Below are 20,143 nucleotides of genomic sequence, written 5' to 3' on the forward strand. Positions count from 1 at the left end.
ATGAGGGCGGTGTCTGCCGTACAACAATACCTGTGTTGGCGGACATCGACAAAATTTGTCTTTTTCAACAGTAACGTGCACTGGAGGGGTTGCTTTGCCTGCATACTTTCAAAAGCGCATGCATTTTCGCACGATGCAGCCAAATTTTGTCGAGCCACAACACCGAGGGTAATCGTGTTTTCGAAATTCTAAAACTAATATGGCTATTACTTGGACCGGCTACAAGTATCTAATTGCAACCAGTAGACTATCTGTTATAGTTAAAAAGTTAATTATCAGAAATTAGTTAAGTAGCTAACTAGTTAACATTATTTACATGTTTTCTGATGTCCGCCAGCACAGGTATTATTGTGCTGCAGAAGCCACCTTCATACACGGAAAGGCCTAGTTTAAAGAATTTTGGTTCACCTTCACTGAAACACTTCGTATATCAGACACTAGAAGGGCCGAGGTCTTGGTGGAGGCCAAGGCAGCCCCCGCAACACTTCATTTGTTCATTACATATCGACACACCTGCCAATCCATCCCCAAGATAAACATCATGAAAACTAAAGGTAAGGAACAATTTTTTGAGACATTTATTGGCACTTCTCTGGGGATAATAGTTATAACAACCTAAAATCATTAACTTGGACACAATATGAAAGCCACTTGTTATTTGTGTGATCCACTAGTACCATATTTTTATCTGATAACAGTGTTTGTATGAGATGGACTGACCAGACCTCTGGTCTAACAGTAGATAACTCACCTCATTGGCAAGGAAGTGCCAAAATTTGAACACCCAGCTTGAAATGGCTGCTGTGCGGTCTATACGCACAGACGTTCTCATCGGGTCTTTGCCAGTCTGATAAAAGCACCACTTTCAAGATGTCAAAAAAAAATTAAAAAATCATAAACGTGGCAACCACTCGTGTCTACTCATAGAAGACAGTACAACAGTGCCCTGGCTGCATTTTCAACACTGGAACGTGAAACAAAATGCAACGAGGACTACTAAAAGAAGAAGAAAAAAATTGCACAGCCTAAGACACTAAGCATACTGGGATAAAGTCGATCTAAACAAAAAAAAAAACATCTCGAATTCATGAAGGAAACTGAAAAGAAATAAAAATGGTGTGTGTCGTCACCACCGGATGTTCAAAGCATTCGTTGCCTTCTCTAGGGCACGGTAGGCAGTCCACAATGGTGCCCGATCGGCACTGCCAATCTCGGAGAGAGGATCTTCCGCATCCAGCCAATCACGGTACACTTCCAACACTGTTGGACTGGCTGCAGGCGGCTGAGACTTGACGGCATTGTAGGCCTCCTCGACGCGCTTCAGCAGGGCCTTGGAGTCACCGTCATCTGCCCGCAGCTGAGCTCCACCATTCAGGCACCCTGCGTGTCAGTTCGAGAGCACAAATTTCGCTGGGCTGTGTATGCACAGCTGGAACGCCTAAAGCAAAGCTGTCCTGTAGAAGTGGTTACTAGAAGCTTCCATCAGGACAATGACATCTGGGACAGTGAGGTGTGAGAAATTTTTGCGAGATATTCGCATCACTGCGATCCAGCAGAGAAATACTGCTTTTAAAATACACACCGTGAAGCCCTTTGTTAGCGCTAGCCCTTGATTTGTGAAAGATTCAGGCATGGCCCAAAAGCGGAGTGTTCTTGAGGGTTTCCTTTTGTATGTGTGTCGACAACAAGGAAATTGGGCTTCACACACCTGCGTGCCCAGCTGCGAGACCTTTTGCATGACACTAGTAAATCAAAGAAGAAAAGTTGATTTCACAACTGTGCTACCTTTTGTCTCTGTGCAACAACTTACTTTTCGTTCTCACTGATTAGGTAGCTCCAGTTACACTGCTCTGAATGCTGTCCAGCAAAGTGTTGTCGCGCGTAATCCACTTGATAGCACATGCTGTACAAGACCTAAAAATCTTGATACTATCATTTTTTTGCCCATCTTGAGAGGTGCAAACAATTCACGGACAAACAAGAATCAACCAGCCTGAACTGGAATCAAGTTCAAGTGAATTCCTTCTCACTTTTGCAAGTCAGCAGTTGTCAGACAGAACAAGCCTAATTGGAGGTCAATCCATGAGGTCTTTGTCCTGCAATGAATGTCGACTAAGAAGTCTAGTAAGGACTAAAGGTGGGATGTTGAGCCCTCCACCCATACTCATCTGGGTTTCCTGTTCAATCCCACTGTGACAGGATTTCAAACTATATGCGCTCCTTTTCCAAGCCATGCAACCCTAGGAAGCCGAGCACCAGGCTAGAGCTTGTGTCCGTTTTGAGAAAATCAGTGAGCATCTGGCTGGTGTCAGCAGGAGCCGAACCCACCACCTCCCACACCACCAGTGTCCTTTGCAGTTTCTTTCGTCCAGTCGTTTGTGATTAATAAAATGAGCATGACGTCGGAACACAAACTAGCCGAACAGCCAATCAGATTCCTCCGGAGTAGTAGCTGTAGAGCCAAACAGCCATTAAATGAGCCCTGAACCCAGCTCATGAGCAGGGCGAGTTTTCACGATCACTGAGCAGGCCGTGCATGTGTGAGCATCTCAGCCAAACTACACAGTCCCAAGTGGTGTGTAGTGCCCACAAATGGCGCATAAAAGTGAGGCTTCCTTCCTTTCTTACATCTATTCTACTAGACCACCACGACATAATAGCATCACATGTCATGAAAGGTCAGCACCCATACTAGCTCCTGCTGTTGCTCAAGACAGTGTTGGAACCTCCACTGCAGTGTGGTGGGAATCTGAGTTGAGGGAAACAGCTAAACATTGAACACTTAAAATTCCACTGCTCCTGTTGTGTGCTTAGCTGGTTGGTCGATAACATAAACGTGACCATGTGTTTCAACTTGGCAATCTCTTGGGCCTCTTGACGGGAGCTGACATGCAGGCAGCCTGGACTCACCTGAAGGGGCACGCCATGATCTCGATGAAGTGGTAGGGGCACTTTGCCCGCTTCATCTTCTGCACCACGTTCTGGATGTTGCGGAAGCCGTTGGGCAATGGCAAAGCGTAACACCGCACTCCCCAGCGACCCTCTAGCGTCACCTCCCGGAAGTCCTGGTTCCTGAAGGAGAAACAATGTAGTATCATGTCAAGGAACATAGACGAGCACGAGGAAGCGGTGCCACAATAATAAAAAAAAAAGCCGAAAAAGAAGCTGACAAACACACACACTGAGCTGCTATGAACGCATGCCTTTTTCCTTGGTCTCGCCCTGCACTTCTCTTCGAACTAATCATGTGCAACATTGCCTTGTAATGGTCACACACACACAGGTGAACAGGTGACCACAGAAATATTTGGGAATACGGGAAGCCGTGAAGAAGGTATGTGCTGCCTGACATCGAAGGTTCACTGTACAGGTGCTGCAGGGGAAGTGCAGAGCGCACAGCCTTCACTTTGCAGCTTAGAGAGCCACGAAATGAAGAGCTTCTTTGCGGCTTTTGAAAACTTGTGTTCGGGCACCACTGCTTTATGTCTTTATACACACACTCTGCCACAAACGCATGCACGAATCCATTTCTGTTTCAGCGCACATTGGGTTTGCAACACCAGACTGTCCATTTTACCTTTGTGGTTACCGCACTATCCACTACCTGTCAAGGGTGCAAAACATGAGCGTGAATGGGCACTGGCCAAAAGTTACACTGTTCGATACGGTGATGGCTAAACATGCTTGGCGACTAGGCCAAAGATGAGTGCATTACTAGGCTCTCGTGAGTGGAAGTCTGCATAACCTCCGACCGCAATATGGTCAAAAACTTGGTCCCGCTTTGGTGGCTGTGAAGAATTATTTGCAAGGGCTCATTAAGAGCAGAGTTACAGGCAATACAGTGAAGCAATTTTGACACACTTCTCTCTGCTGTGGCCTCTTTAAGACCGTTTCCCTCACATGTTTGGTGACCACCCCCTGAAGTCATTATTTTTTTTACTCTTCATGAAAGAGAAAGGGACAAAGAATGTCAGGACTGTACCAAACAGCATATCTCGAGCTCCACCTGGGCTGTGCTACATGTGTGCTTTCAGTGGTCGCCTTGCCGTGGTGGATAAAAATACAAAATATACATGATTTCAGCAAGAGCAGAATTGAACAGCATGTACCCCACCTAGAGCAGATTTGAAATAGTGCAACATCCGCACTAACTACAAGGGCGGTCCCCTACCAGTGAGCACGCAATAAAACTGTGATACAGAAAGAAAAAAAGAGCACAAAAATCAAGTCTTCGCAGAAATGTGAAACAGATTAGCAAAGCAAAGCTCTAACACCTGCTTCTTAATGCTTGAAAAAAAAAAGAATAAATGGCGCATCAAATACGTCAGGGCTGCAGAATGCAGGCAAAACAAAAAATCTTGCTGACGGTTACCACACCTCGTGCATAATGCGATAGTCTGCGATAGGTGCTCGCAGTGCTAAGCTCGCAATTCGCCACACTGCACAGTGATACCCTCTCTGCTCAAAGGCGCAAACGGTGCAAGCACTAGTTCATGCCGTTGCACATAGAGGATGCCCCAGATCCATCGTGTGGTGAATGGCGCCGTTGCCTTTACTCCCCCGTTTCTCGTTATGCCGACACAGCAGCACCGGGACATGCCCTTAACCGAAGTCGCAGCAAAAGATGCCAGGGAAGCACATCACCTATCAATCGGGACGATGCCAGTGAAGCACTAAATGAAGACCTAGTAGGCAGGGTGGGAGATTTCGTTGCGCTAAGGTAAAAAGGGTGAATGGGAGAAGTCTGAATTTTCCGGAGTGCAGAAGTCAAGCTTTACCACAGTGCAGAGCTCTGATATTCTGCAAAAGTGGACGCAACAGCTCGATCTACACATGGTGTACTTGTTTAGTTGAAACGCGGGTACTATCTGGTCAAGGGCAAGCACAACCAAGGACCAGTGAGGTTATGATGACCAAGGTCCAATTCAGTTAGAAGCACTCACCGATGAAACAATGAAAACGCAGCTGTTCACCAGAACAGGATTTGGCCACCTTGGCCTAGTACCTGGCCACCACCTCCTATGCTTGCAAGCTAATGATATCCGAACTGAAATCGAGAAGTGGGCATGGGCAGGGCATGTGAATGACCGATGGCTGATGTGATTATGAAGTTAGTGGGGACAAGGTGGCCGCAGCTGGCACAGCACAGGGTTAATTTCAAGGAAATGAAAAAGGCCTTTTCCTTGAGGTGGACAGTCGGGCAGATGACGATGATGCTGATCGGAGGTCCTCTGACCAAGTGATAAACAGCGCATTTTCAAGCCTGTCATTTCACCGCATGAGCATGATCATCAGTACACAGAATGCTATTCACATCTTGCAGAAATGGAACACACCACAACACCATAGGCTGAGAAAGCATACCACGTCTCCACATCAGACTGGTATTTATTCGATGTTACAGTCCAAATAAAAGATAACTAATGTCCTGTTGGGGCAGCAGGGTGCATTCCAAGGGAAGGAAAGTACAAGTTGGAGGCAGCTGAAAGTACAGATGAGATTAGGAAAGCTGTGGAGGTAGGATGGCTGCAGCCGGTGCAGGACAGGGCTGATGGGAGATTATCAGGAGACGTCCGTGTCTGGCAGTGGACATAGCCTGGCTGGTGATGACAACAGCATTGGCGATTATAATCAAAATAGTAAACAGCTACCTCGTTCAAGGGATACCTTTCAAGGCATGGCTCCTTCACGATCTAAAAAAAAATCAACCAGTGAGTGTGATCTAAAATCAACTTGAGAAAGCCAGTGGACGCAAACAGGTGGCTCATAGTGCACTTCAGCATTGGAAAGGTGCATCCATTCTCATTAAAGGGACTATGCAAAGAATTCAAAGTCGCTTGTAAATGTTTTCTGTGTTTATAAATGATGCTAATGAGCATTTACACCAAGTATAAGTCTTCGGAACTGAGCCGGCAATTTATTATAAATTAAAAAAAAAATGTTTTTTAAAATTCGTGGGCCGATTGGTGTGCTCATAGTGACCGATTTTGGAACTAAAATCGTGGAAGAAAGACATCACGCTACCCATGACGTCGCCAGGCCACCACACGCTGTCACTCGCTGGAGCCACGGCAGCCATGACGTCACGGGCACACTTCCGGTAGCCGTGAAAATCGTCTGCTCGTGCCGCTGCGCGACCTCTCGGGCAAGCGCTAGCAAGGGCGTTGCCTTCGCGCATATGGTTTCAATTTTCCTCTGCCACCTCCTTCTGTCGGGAGTTCCGGAGCCACTCACACGGCTCTTCGTGGGCACGCATAGGGCTTGATGCCCATCGCGGCTATAAGAGCGAGCAGTCGCGCCTCGAGGTCCGGGTGTATTACTGCTAACTACAACAGATGACAAGCAAAGAAACCCGACGCACGCCGCAATCCAGGAAGGCGAAGAGACCGGAGAGATGCCGCCACGCCGCCAACGTTGCTGCGGGGTGCTAGGAGCGACATCCGGAAGTTGCAAAGCGAACGTCATCTGATGACGTATTCAAAGGCGGGGCCCAGTCCCAGACCTGTTTTCTTTATTTTTGTCTGGTGCCCCACGTGTACGAGTTGGGGGGGAGAGGAGGAGCGTAATTTTTAATCGTCTATATCTTCGTTGTTACTGATGCTAGCTTAAAAATCCTTGCGTTGGGGTGACGAGGGATGAAATGCCTATCTCTCGTCTGCTTTACGTAATTTCAATTAATTTATTGCATAGTCCCTTTAATGCGTCAAAAGGGCAGACAGGCAGCGCTGATAGCAAAATTCCAGTGCAGCCAAGCTTTGTCACCTGAGGGTCTTGAAGACGACCTCCTCTGGCCTCTGGCCAAACAGTAGCCTCGCTGCCTCCGTGAAGACATACTCGCAGTAGCCACCAGATCCGGAACCCCGGTGCCTGTAGGGGGCGCCGTCCACTTCACAGCGAAACCTAGGAAAAACATGCACAAATGAAGACGGAACGAGGACAAAGAAAAACCACCCATTGCACACACTGTAACAGGGCACTTGCTTTAACCAAGAGCTTCTGAACCCAACAAAGTGCAAAACTGTTTATGGCTCTTGCGCTTAAAGAGGAAAATGGTGCACTAACTGGACATGGGCAAGGAGGTCTAATCATCAACATCGTTAACAGTCAGGCAAGCAAGTTGCTCGCAAGTTGCTGGGTGCTAAAGATGCAGTGAAACCTCATTATAGCGAACAGGCAAAAAAATCACAATAGAGTTCAGTGTAGCCGAAATTTGTAGTATAAAATATTTCCACAAACTCAAGCTGGAGAAGCGAAATTTAGCCAGCGAAAGAACGGCAACAGGGAGAGTCTTTCTCAAGTTTCAGCGCCGCCTCGAAGCTGATCGCGGCGATTGTGGAGGCTGCAAAAAACTGAGTGCCATACGCCAGTTAGGTTGGCTACTCCATTCGGCACCACCAGCACAAGACAAAGGCAGGTCAAATGCCAGCTGCAGTGGCTTCCCCGCATTACAGCGGCGTCGCGTGATAAACGGGACGCCAGAACGAAAGCATGCTCCCTGACAGTTGACACGAGCATGGAATGGCTTCTGGAATGCTACAACCGACCGTGTCGCTGATTCTGGGGCACTATCCACGGGTGCGAGAGGCGCAAAAGGGTGGCAACAAGCTGGCTACCGAATATTCACGCCACTACATCTTGTGTGGCGCTGCTGGCAAGTGAGAGGTAATGCGTGAACCATGGCGCAAAAGCTTGCCACACCACCACCAGTCACCCGTGTAGTAAGGCAAAACCTGCCACTTGCCTTTCGAACAAGCACAATGCAGCACTCAGCAGTCTAATACATCCGTTATATGGCAGGCTGTGTGCAATATGTATAAAGTAAAAAGTGCATAAGTTTGTTACAAAAATTTGGGAACAGTTCGATATAGCCAACAATCTGTAGTATTCCTGTTCATTATAGCAAAGTATGACTATACTACACTGCAAGTGTCTAGCCTGCTGCTCAGCACAAGGTCGCGAGTTGGACCTGGCTGCGGTGGCCGCGTTTCGATGTAGGTAAAATCCAAAATTGTTCATGCACCGAGGTTTTGCTGCTTGCAGAAGCGACATTGGAAACAAACTGAACTTGGCGTGTACAGACAGATTGCCCCCATTATAACAACGAACATGGTACTTTCACTGAAAATTGAGCTTTTAAAGGCTAGAAAAAGCCACAAAATGAAGTAGAGATGTCAGTATCAAAGGCGGTTTCGCAAGTAAACGTCAACAGTTTGTTGGATGCGGATCCCAGAGGTTAGGCTACACCACAATTCACTTGAAAACGGTGATCACGGAGTCCTTTTGGGAGTAGACATCATAAGTGACGGGAAAGTCCTTAAATGCGGTTTTCTCAGCACCCAATGTGTATTTTGCTGTCAGACAAACATCACCATACCCAGCAAAAGGCACATAATCGATTTGAACCAAGAATTTCCCTTAGCATCCCTTTGAAGGGCACACTAGTCTTAGGCCTATTTTCTATATTCTTAGTCAAATCCTAATAAACATGTGTCACCTTGCTCAGTTTTTTATACTGATTTCAAATATGAAACCACCTTTATCATAAATTAGTTAGTTCCTAAGACAGTTAATTTTAATTAGTCATTCATTAGTACCTCAGTTCAAAAAAAAAAATAGATGGCCCAATAAAAAATACCTTTTAATCCATGGCTATATAGTATAGTGAGTACAGAGAATGCAATAATCAAAGCCATTTTTCCATTTTATCCTCATCAGTAATTTTTACAGCACTTGAAGTAGGAAGGAACATTCAAGGTGTGACTATCATGCATTGGTCAAATTCGTAAAATTAAAAATTTTTTAAGCATGATTGAACAATTGTGCTTCAGTTATTGCATACACTGTGCGTTCAGCTTCCCTTAGCAAACATTATGACATTTCTAACAAAATGGCATTTATATCTGTTCTAGATGATGAGATATCGACATAGTAAGACAGCCAGGTGTCCAAAAATTTCCTGCCGTAAAATCGTCTGCTCCTGCACAAATTCAATCCACACCATAATCTGAATTTAATATATTGTGGTCAAAATACTCATTTCCCGGAGGAAAAAAATGGTAGAGTTCGAGAATAGTAGTTTTAGACTCCAGAAACGTCATTTGGTCCGAAAGACCAGTGCCCGGAGGGGGGGTGCAGGTCTTGAGATCTCGAAAAAGTTGATTTTTGGAAAAACAATTTTTTGTTATTAAATGTACCTCAAGCTTTATCTCTGCAAGATATCCACGCTCGAAACGATCCCGAAATACGAAAAAAATTAATGCTTAGAGAGTTGCGCGGCTGAAAAAACGAAGTGTGAGCTTTGAACTGATGTTCCATTTCACGTGATCGCAATTCTGAAACCGCTCTCCGATCACCACCATTTTGCCACCATTTCAAAGTTCGTATCGCGCCCTTTCGTCTGGCACCTCTCAAGACAGCACCACATAGGTACAGCTAAAGCAACAGTCCCTTTCCTGCCTCTCGATTTCTTGCGACTCAATAAGTCTCTTTATCTTCATTCATGGTTTGACAATTACAGTCTCTGCCTTGAGGGGTTTATCTCTAGTCTGCCTAAGGCAATTGAAATAAGCTTATTATTCATTTATACAGCAGCAGTAGAGCTAGCAGGAGTAGATGTGATGCTATTATGTGGTTATGATGCTATTTTGTGGTGTGGTGATGCCATTTTTACTGGCTTTCATGTCATGCATTAAATTTAATTAGCTGCTTTCCTAGGTTACTAGCCAACACATTTTTTTTTTTTTTCGTTTTATTCAAAAAAATTTTTACTAATGTATTTTCACCAAGGCAAGTGTAAAAACAGAAAGTGCACCTGGGTGATTCAGTTTGATAAATATCTTGAATTGTTTTTATAAACATTTTAACATGATAGCATTACACTACATGTTTTCCAGAAAATCCAGTGCCAGCGCAGTTGGTGTCAGCGTTGTGAACAAAAAATCACGGGCATGACTCTGGCAGGTGGTCCCCAGAGAACAACCTAGGACCCAGGTGGGCCACCTAGGTCACGTGACCTTGCAGCGTCAAGACAATCTACCCAACGTGGCAGGTGGCAGTTAAATTAATGTTTGGTCACTCGAATAGAGCAACCTAGGCCACACAAGGCCCATAGCTGGGAGCACCTGCCATTGCAGGGCCGTGGCACATCTTTAATCGCTGCACTACTGTGCCAAGAAAGATATGAGGACAGCCAGGGATCCATAAATGTAAAGGAGAGAATGACCTTCACCACATATGAGAATTATCCCATTACGCTATCACATCAGACCCTGAAGGTGGAGCTTAAGTGTTCCCTCGAACCTTTTGGCTAACAACATGTAACAAAGAGCCCCGTTAAACTAACAGAACAGCTCACAACTCAAATTATAAATGCGCTATTCAAACTCTAATTGCATATTTCAACTCTACACAAAAAAACACACTTACAGAGTGACTTTAGGAAGAACCCTACTATCAATAATAAAAAAGCTTAGATCCGCATCATCTCTTACAGAACCTTAGACGACTGAAAATAACCACCGACCTTCCGCTATGGCATCTCTCATAGATATGCGCACCTTTGGCAAGTAAAAATCAATCAATAAATCAATCAATCAACCAAATGCGAGAATCTGGCCTGAAAACATAAGTCAATCCAAACATGAAGGCAAGGCATGGTACAATTTGGCTGCTCGGAAGCAAGGAGTTCCTACTCACGGAGAATCTGATGCAGTGGATGGGAGCTCATCAAACCCCTTGCCTTCTTTCGTTAACATGCTTTCCACCTCAACTGGAAGGAAACAGAAAATAAGTTCAATGCCTTTCAAACAACAGGACCATGGTCTCTTCATGACACATGAACAGGCTACCGTATTTACTCGCAAAATGGACACAGCCCATATTTTGGTTGCCAATATAAAACTTTCTTTTTTGCCAATACATTACCCTCCATAAGGAACACAGCACAGAAAATTCCACAAATTTATGGTGGAAAAAAAAAAGAAGGGTGCTCATTGTGTGAGTAGACGCAAAATTAGCCAGCAGGACAACCATTAACATGATATACGTGATCCATATCCCAATGTATGGATTCCGGACAAGAGGAAATACTAAAGAGTTCATGAAGCTTACTGTAATGTATATTATCCATTAAGCTACGAAGCAGTTTACAGCAAGTGGTGCACTATCAAGAACTAAGTAGATAAGATTGATACTATATACTGCGCACTACTCACAAGGCACGAACCTCGAGTTTGCTCTGCAATAATTAATACAGTAAAACCTCGATAATTCGAACTCGGTTAATTCGAAACCCCGGATAATTCGAAGGTTTTCTGCGGTCCCGTATTTTACAATGTAAATTTGGCCGGATAATTCGAACAGGTGGCCTGCGCCAGCCCGGTTAATTCGAAAATTTGGGGTACTTTGCGGCAATGCATGATCCATGTTTCGCCGCAGATTCGGCGAAACGACAGCCCTACGGAGCCGCGAGGCAAAGCCACAAAGCAATGGCGATGATTTATAGGCGAAGCGCCCCAGCCAGAGCACTCTCGGCACAAAAATCGGTCCACAGTGCGCCTCGCGGACCGCTGAAACGTGCGCCTGCAGAGGAGAAGACATGCTTCACTGCAACGCGGTGAGCATACCGGTTTTTATCACGTGATCTCGCTCCCACTCCATTCCCACGGCGTGCTTCACCCTTCCTTCGCACAGCATCAGTGGTTCCGTACCGCGACCGCTTTTCTCCCGTGCCTCCGACGCTGCAAGTACGCCGCCACCACCGCCACGCAGGTCTCGCCTGCGCCATTTCTTTGTGTTGTGCGCGGCGGTTAGGGGTCGGCCACTGTGCCGTTGTTTTCTTTGGGCGTGCAGAAGTGCTAGCTTTGTGGCCGTACCAGCGAACAAAATGCCGAAGTACAAGACTTTAACGCTGCAGCAGAAGTTCTGCCTGATCCAAGAAGCAGGCAAGAACGGCTGTTCCAAGACAGAGTTGGCTAAAAGGCACGCCGTGCCCCTCTCGACGTTGTCCACAATAGTACTCAGCAACAAGCCGAAAACATTAGAGGCTTATGGCAAGACATATTCTTCGAAGCGGTCACGAGTGCAGGCTCCCACGTATCAAGATGTGGAGTCTGCTCAACTTCGCTGGCTTGGCTGCAGAAAGCAAACGCAGCCCACCTTCCCGTCAATGGAACGCTGCTGCAGTAGAAGGCCAATGACCTAGCTCTACAACTTGGGTACGAAGAATTCAAGTGCAGTAACGGATGTGGCAGCACTAACTACAGCGTTATCAATGATTGGAAAAAGCACACTTTGGCACCGCTGCTTAGCAAGTACGGTGCAGACAACATTTACTACCTTGATGAGGCTGCACTTTTTTATAAGATGCTGCCAAAAAAAACATTTGCAGTGAAGAATACCGCAATCAAGAGTAGAAAACAGGCCAAGGACAGGATTACTGTGCTGATTGGCGCGAACATGTGCGGTAAACCCAAGCTGCCGCTACTGGTTGTGGGAAAGACGGGGAAGCCTCGCTGCTTCAAAAACGAGTGGCTGCCGCCAAAGGATGAACTCGTCTACAGGCACAGTAAGAAAGCCTGGGTGACAGGTGCAATATTTGAGGACTACTTGCGGCAACTTGACCGCAAGTTCGCGGCCACAGGCAGGAATGTCCTATTTGTCGTTGACAATTGCCCGGCACATGGCGACATCCCACATGTCCAGGCCATGAGGATGGTATTTTTACCTCCGAACACCACTTCGATCTCACAGCCAATGAGCCAAGGCGTCATACACCACACAAGGAAGATTTATCGGCACCACCCGCTCAAGCGCATGCTCCTTTGCTCTGATAATGGCAAGGAGTACTCCATCGACCTCCTCGCAGCCATATGCCTCATGGTGTACGCTTGGAAACAAGTGGAGCCCACACTGATCAGGCGGTGTTTTGAACGTGCTGGTTTTTCCAGTGAAAGCACTGTTGATGCCGATGCAGACTATCCATGTACACTTGACGAAGAAGGAGCAGAGGATTGCGACCGCATCAATGCACTCTGCGCAGAGGAGGGTGAGTCCAACGCAGTCAGCTTCGCCGAGTATCTGAACTTGTGAGAGTGGTGAGCAGACAGGCTACTTGGACTTGGAGAGTGAGATTACTGCTGCTGCGAACATGCACGATGACAGCGACGATAGCGATGACGAGCCTCCCCGAGCACCTGCTCTCGGTGAAGTTATCAGGGCGCTCAACATTATCCGCAGTTTTGTTCAGTTCCACGGTGGAAGTTCTGAAATGTTTCACCTAGTTGACCAATTTGAGAACATGACCTTCGGCGCCGCAAACTACCGGACGCGGCAAACCAGCATCTCTGATTTCTTTCAGTAATTCAAAACATGCCGAATAATGGTAGCGCGTTCCTGCAACGAATTTTTTTGCCCGAGTCGTATTTCTCGGTGTGTTCGGTTAATTCGAAAACCCGCTTAATTCGAAGATTTCCCGCGGTCCCGATGACTTCGAATTAACGAGGTTGTACTGTACACCCCTCTTTACAGGAACTAACTCAGTTCTTGCTGGTTTCGCACAGCAAGCAACAGGCACTTAAAAGAGAAAAAGAATGCATGCACATTACATGTCGTACCAGATGTGATGACACAGTCCACATCCCTGGTGCTATATATCTCGTCATAGAAGTCGGCCCGTGATGCTTCGAGCTTCTTGTCATAGCACGGCATCACGCTGACGTGGTATATCTGGTGAGAGCGGAAGAAATTAACCACGTTGTGAGACTCTCAACCAGCACGCAATACGGACAGCTGCAAAAGCTTCTTGTTTTTCCACTAGAGGATTTAGTGCATCAATAGAGGACACGAAAAGACACCAGTCTGTAGGAAATATATTCCAGGTTTTCAGGAAAAGCAGCAGCAGGTTCTACCTACAAAGAAACGACTGATATGACCAGCCACAGCAGACAAGGTAGTACTAGCACTGCTGAGCACCTCATTGCATGCAATTCATGAAACATGTGCCGGTCAATACATCAAAACTTACTAGTTTACTGAAATTTAATGTGCTGCTCATTTTACAGTTGGTTTCTACAGAAAGCATTAGCATCCGCTGTAGGGAACGAGAATGCCTATCATATTTTGTTCACCCTAAACTTCTCCTGTAGTAAAAAAAAAAAAAAGAAGAATGCCACTACAATTAAAGTACTTGCTTTGAATCTAAGCATATTACCTTCTTGTCTCTTCAACCAGAAACAAGCATTTTACGTGATTTTACAAATAACACATTTGTTTTCACCCTAACTTGCTCTTAACGAAAATGCAATTGTAGATTCCCCATGTGACTTTACATTCCCGAACGAAGCAAATGTTTTTGAGCAAACAACAAACATTATAAAGCTTCCGGTTTGTTTACCTCTAAAATCAAACATATGGAAGACTGCGTTTGGCCTGTTAGTAATGGATAAGATATGTGAAACACAGTGTGCATCCTGAAAGGCATTTTTCAAACAATGAACACGACTCTGAATCAGCACCAAGATTATGACTGGTTCCTGTGATGTTTACTGTATCTCCTTCAGAATGTCTGCAGAGGGCACCACAGACTTCGAATCAAAGCACAGCCGATTCAAAACCTCTTCTGAAATTAGGAAATTCTGGCACTTGCTCCATGAACTCTATGCCTCGTCCTGTGTACGTTGACGCTTGATCGGCAGGAAAAAGATGCCTTCATCACAGAGAAAACTGGACTCAAAACTCTTTCCCCCACTCGATTCAAACCAGTGATGCATACATCGAAAACGACTCCGTGATCCCAGTTAGGACGTGAATGGTGATGTAGCCTGGCTTCTGAGATCCGCACAAAAAACTGTGTCTACGCAGCGCAGTTGGCTTGCAAGATCAGCCGGCGATGGTCAACCCCCACATTTCTCCTAGGTTTTATAAGAGCACCGCTTTAGTCGAAGCAGAGTATTTATCATTACAGTGAAGTCATCTATTGATACAGTCCAATTTCAATCTGCTGTCAAGTGTTTCGGCTGCTTCACAAGGTTTCGGGGTAATAGCCCACGTGCTGCTTCGGGACGTTAAACCCCGCAACTTACAATTTGTTGCAAAGATTTCTGAATCGCTCACTCACCTGGTCGGGCTTTTTGCCCAGCTTCCCCGCCAGAAACTTCTTGACCAGTGACCCCATGACCTGCTGCGGTGAACGGGCTCGGCTGATGTGTGGCAAAAGTACGTCACCGTGCGTCTTCTCAGCGTAGCACACAAATCCTGGGAGAAAGTGGATGTTGGCATGCTATTGCAAACTATTTTGGCACTCTAGTTATCCTAACCACATGTTTAAAAAAAAAACAGTCTTATCAATCACCAGTCTTTTCGTTTCTTTCTCTAATACGTGCTGGTATAGTTCCCTTTTGCAGCTTCGGATGCAGTGAAGGTGAATGTATCATGTCAAGCTTACTTCCTTACATGAAAGGAGGCAGAAGCGTGATTAATTACAATTAGCTGAGGAGTGGGAGAAATTAGTTTGCTTTTCTGTACTTCTTCATCTTGCTCACTAGCTAGCTAACAGAAAGCTTCTGAGAGAGAAATACCAGCTTTCATGAATTTCATGAAGCGACACTGTTATCCCAGATAACACATGCAGATCAATACAGTGTGATAAAGGGATTAGCACAGAACGCAAACCATCCTTGCTCCTCCAATTCACAAAAAAATAAAAACAAAAAAGAGTTTCAAAGCAGAACTTTAGTTTCTGCACATAAACAAGTTTTTAAAGCACAGAGATTATCCATTTTCTTGGGTGTTACAGAACAAATGAGGCAGCAGAGGAAGTTTTTATGTAGCAAAACGAAGAAGCGGGCATTAACAGGCCACGTGTAAATGTTTCAGACGACGAGTTCACCGGCCTTGTGCCAACGAAAGCAATTATGACGAGGGCAACACGCAGTCTGCACACATCCATTCTTTAGGTATGCACGGAGTGTATAAACGCGGCCTGTTCTGTTCACTGAAGTTACTCGTTGAGAGTTCGTGCCCACGTGTGTGCATCTACCCTAGTCCCGTATTTACTGATGAACTTTTACTAAATCGCTCAACTGTCTACTGTGTTGCAACGTGCTGTAGAGGTTCACTACTCTCTCAAGTGGCCACTAGATGCATAAGGTTTTAGCAGTGTCACCCTTGAACTATTTCATGAAATGAGCTCTGACCACGAACTGCTTGATGCAAGTCCTACTGGGTGCATCAGCCCCAGGTTCTGAATGCAGGCCTCCTGCTGAGTGCCAAATGAATTCCACTAAGATGCCTGCAGAAAGTAACCTGCACAAACTGGGATTCTGGTTATCACTAGCAGTCCTTCCTCAATCTCTAATTTGGATGCCTTCAGCCTAAAGCAGGAAATGCTGTCTCACACCTGCGGCTGCATGAGAGACTGGCAAAAGGGCCAACAAAAAGCTGGGCTGTGCATTGCACGTCTAGCAAATGTGTGGCAACATGCTGCAATCAGTCTTGTCTCACCAGGATCACTAGGCAGAGTGACGGTAGTAGCTATCAGCTCATGTCACTCTTAGTGCACCTTTCATCTCTGCACAAGGCTGGGCTGTCCAAAAGACTTTGAGCAGTACACCAATATTACATTTCGGCGACTTTAAACTACTCAAAATGACGAGACCAAAAATTTTTAACATTATGATTTAGCACGCACGTATACATATAAAAAAGAAAGTAATTAGGATTTACAAGAGAACATAACGAGTACATGGATGGCTTGCTATTATCCCCAAATTTCTAAGAACTGCCAAAACATGTTAGCGTTTTTCCTCCATAAAAAAGCGGCTGTTAGGTTTCTACAGAGGCAAAATGCTAAGGCGCCCGTGTGCTGTGCGATGTCAGTGTGCACGTTAAGATCCCCAGGTGATCGAAATTATTCCCAGCCCTCCACTACATGGCACCTCTTCCTTTCTTCTTTCACTCCCTCCTTTATCCCTTCCCTTACAGCCAGTTCAGGTTTCTGCCGAGATATGTGAGACAGTTACTGCGCCATTTCCTTTCCCCAAAAATCAATTATTGTTATTATTATGCCAAAAAATCGAAGTTCTTCACAGCAAGCATACATCTGTATGCTTCCCTAATTCTGTGTGGAATTATTAAGTCGGGGTGTGTGCATTCGGCCTGAGGGCCTCATACCAGGACATGACGATGCCAACAGGGGAAGGGCAGCTGGGTCGCTGCTCCTCCGCGCCCATCGCTCCAGGAAGTCCCGCAGCGTCTCGACGAGCGCAAACTCACGGCCAAACGTTGCGTCCAGAACATAGTGGGCGCCTGGAATGCCAAAGCAACCGTTTTAATACGTGACAGGCCATAGTGTGACATCCAAGTTGTGGCTATAACAACAGTATAACACTTTGATGCCACAAGGCACATGATTTCCTTGAAGCATAACATAACAGCATGCAGTTTTTTTTGTTCAAGACAAAACCAGAGCTGCAAAGGGTGTGCGGGCTGAGGTTAGCTTAGTTTACAGTGAATAGCGTACAAGAAGCAGTCTTTTTAAATGCTGTTACGGATCATGATACAGCCAGAAGACCACAGGTCATGGGCAGGGAAGCAAGACATGAGATAGCACAAGGCTTTGAAGAAGGCAACTGAAGTCAGTGGAAGAAGACTGAACAATATCTGAAGCAAGGAATACATAACCTTTGACTGAACACTTCAACAAACGAACTTATGCTGTTTTTTTAAACTTGAACAAAAGCATCTTCAACGGAAGTCCGTCTGGTTGGGTTCTTGAGATAGTGAGAGAAAACTGACGCCAACCAATATTTTCTTTGCCCAACGTTTCGGTCCCTTCTTCAGGGGTGACTAATGTGTACCAGCAGCAGCAGGGTGCTGCCTTCGCTCTCGCTTTGTTAGCACATGGCGCAGTCCACTAACGTATGCAGAGGGGAGCGTTCCCCGGGTCCTATTCATCGCTGCCTTTTTGAGCAGTATGTGCCATGACTCCACATGTCGCCTCTTGATCAGGTTTGACTCCACGGCCAAGACGCTCACTCCCCCCAAGGCTATTTGGTGGTTGGCGCACTCACAGTGTTCAGCGAGGGGGTTGGATACTGAGTTCATTAGCTAGATGTCATATTTGTGTTGCCTTATTCTTTGGTGGAGGTTTCTTGTTTTACTGATGTATGAAGCCGGGCACTTGGAGCATGGGATTTTGTACACGGCATCCGGTTTTTTTTCTCTGGGGACGCGGTCTTTCGGTCGTGGTAAGAAGCGGCTTATTGTTTGAAACAGGTTTGTGAACCACGTAGATGCCAAGTTTTCCCAGAATGCGTGCAAGTGCCTTGCTGGTTCCCCTCACGTATGGAAGTTTTAAACTGCACTAAATTTAACAGTGACATGTGCTGTAGCCATAGCCACAGGGCTGCTTACCAACAGCTGCCTCTCAATGCCACCCTAAATGAAAATACGCTTTTCGTCAAGCACTCTTACTGTATGGTTTATGGGGGTTAAACGTCCCAAAGCGACTCAGGCTATAAGGGACACCGTAGTGAAGTGCCCTGGAAATATGACCGCCTGGGGTTCTTTAATGTGCACTGACATCGCACAGTACACAGGCCTCTAGCATTTCACCCCCATCGAAATTCGCAATCCGCATCTTTCGGGTCAGCAGCCGAGCACCATAACCACTAAGCCACCACGGCGGCTATCCTATTGTTTGAGTGCGCTACTTTAGTTACCCATGTCTTCTTGCTGTGGCAGGAGATAAGCACAGCCCAAGGCACATGAGGGGCAAAAAACACCAAGAACGCACCAAGTGCATTGAAGAAGCCAGAGAGCCTCGCCAAGGCTTGCTCGTAGCTGACGCCGTACTTCCCAGCAAAAGAAGCAGGCACCTGGGGGGCTACGGTGACAACTACCAGCTTGCGCTTTTCTTCTGGCTGCAATGAAGGCGCCGACAAACAGTAAAATGACAGCGTTCGATCTATCACAGTCCCGTCAGGGCAACGTCTGTCAACTCAAACCCTAAAGACACCGATTACAATTGGCATGCATCCGCACCTACAAACACACAATGTGAAATATAGTGAAAAAAAACGCACAAACTGTGACTCAACTGTGTCATTAAACTACAATATACGCAGAAAAAGTCTTCGAAACACAAACACTGTGAGGATAATGGGTGAAATCACCACAGTGATGTGCTGCGGCCGCATGCAATGGTGTGAGAGCATCCAGCAACCAGCATGGAGATGCTGGAAACGTGAACGCCGACACAGTTTTTCAGACACCATGCAGCTAAGGACTTCCTGGAGTCACAAACCTAGCCTGTGTGAGTGCGCAAACCAGCTCATAAGCATACGGTAATCGTGTAACGGCGCAGCCCGCCTGAAGCATGGTAGCGACATCTGGCTCCTCCAAGTATGCGCTGTACTTCGCCACTAAGCGCTTAAAAATGAAAAGAAAGAGGAGATGGAAGCTTACCAGTCTAGCGTTGTCCGCGAGCACAGTGTAAAGCTGTTCAGAGCTCTGCTCCGTGATGAGCACAGTTTCGGCAGATGTGACACAGCCGCTGCATGCCAGGCAGTCAGTAAGCGTTATCTGGGCCTTCTCCAGCTTAGAGGTCTGACCCAGCTGCAACGGCACGGCGATACCAATTACTTTACAAGCGATCAACTCCTGCACGTCCCCAGAGGCGCAACGTCGAATACTTCTCACCTCGTCAACTTGGACGTAAGAGCCATCTTCCACTATTTTGATCGAGCCAAGCTTGCCGGGACGTTTCTCTACCGTGACCGGCTTTATGCATTCCTGAAAACAAGAAAAATCACCCAGAAGCTATGGTGTAGTACATTAGCTGCGATGCAACCGCATTGCATGGCAATGCGGCTATGCAGAGAAGCCATGGTTGATGACCACGAAATGACGCTCGCACGCGGTGTCACCGCGGCTTTAACCTACATTTTTATTGTTCTGACATCCAAAACAGCAGATCGCTTTCTGTGCGCCATCACACTTACTTGAGAAGGCCCTATGAAATCATTTAGGTCTGTGATCCTCAGCACGCCGCTGAAGCCGTCTGCCATTCTTGCCGGATCGAGGAAAACAAACGGGTTCGTCCAATCGCAAAAAAGAAAATAGTTCGCCGCGGCATCACACTGCA

At 46.2% G+C, this 20,143-nt stretch overlaps 1 protein-coding gene across 2 annotated transcripts; it reads right to left on the reverse strand.

Moving 5' to 3' along the window:
- Positions 1-554: 554 nt before the first annotated feature.
- On the reverse strand, positions 555-20,119 carry LOC144101811 (cytosolic Fe-S cluster assembly factor narfl). Of its 2 annotated transcripts, none has more exons than XM_077635026.1 (11): positions 20,001-20,119; positions 19,699-19,791; positions 19,465-19,614; positions 18,794-18,920; positions 17,170-17,304; positions 15,116-15,252; positions 13,614-13,725; positions 10,696-10,768; positions 6,763-6,900; positions 2,911-3,072; positions 555-1,380 (listed from the first exon to the last, which is right to left on the reverse strand). In XM_077635026.1, exons 1-11 carry the CDS (start codon positions 20,064-20,066, stop codon positions 1,344-1,346), a joined length of 1,230 nt encoding a protein of 409 aa, XP_077491152.1. In that variant the 5' UTR covers positions 20,067-20,119; the 3' UTR covers positions 555-1,343. The 2 variants fall into 2 exon arrangements, with proteins under 2 accessions (XP_077491152.1, XP_077491153.1); XM_077635027.1 differs by having other exon boundaries at positions 990-1,385; positions 2,917-3,072.
- Between the last annotated feature and the right edge of the window lie 24 nt (positions 20,120-20,143).

This window comes from Amblyomma americanum, chromosome 8 (assembly GCF_052857255.1).
Source record: "Amblyomma americanum isolate KBUSLIRL-KWMA chromosome 8, ASM5285725v1, whole genome shotgun sequence".
In the NCBI taxonomy this organism is placed as follows: Eukaryota; Metazoa; Arthropoda; class Arachnida; order Ixodida; family Ixodidae; genus Amblyomma; species Amblyomma americanum.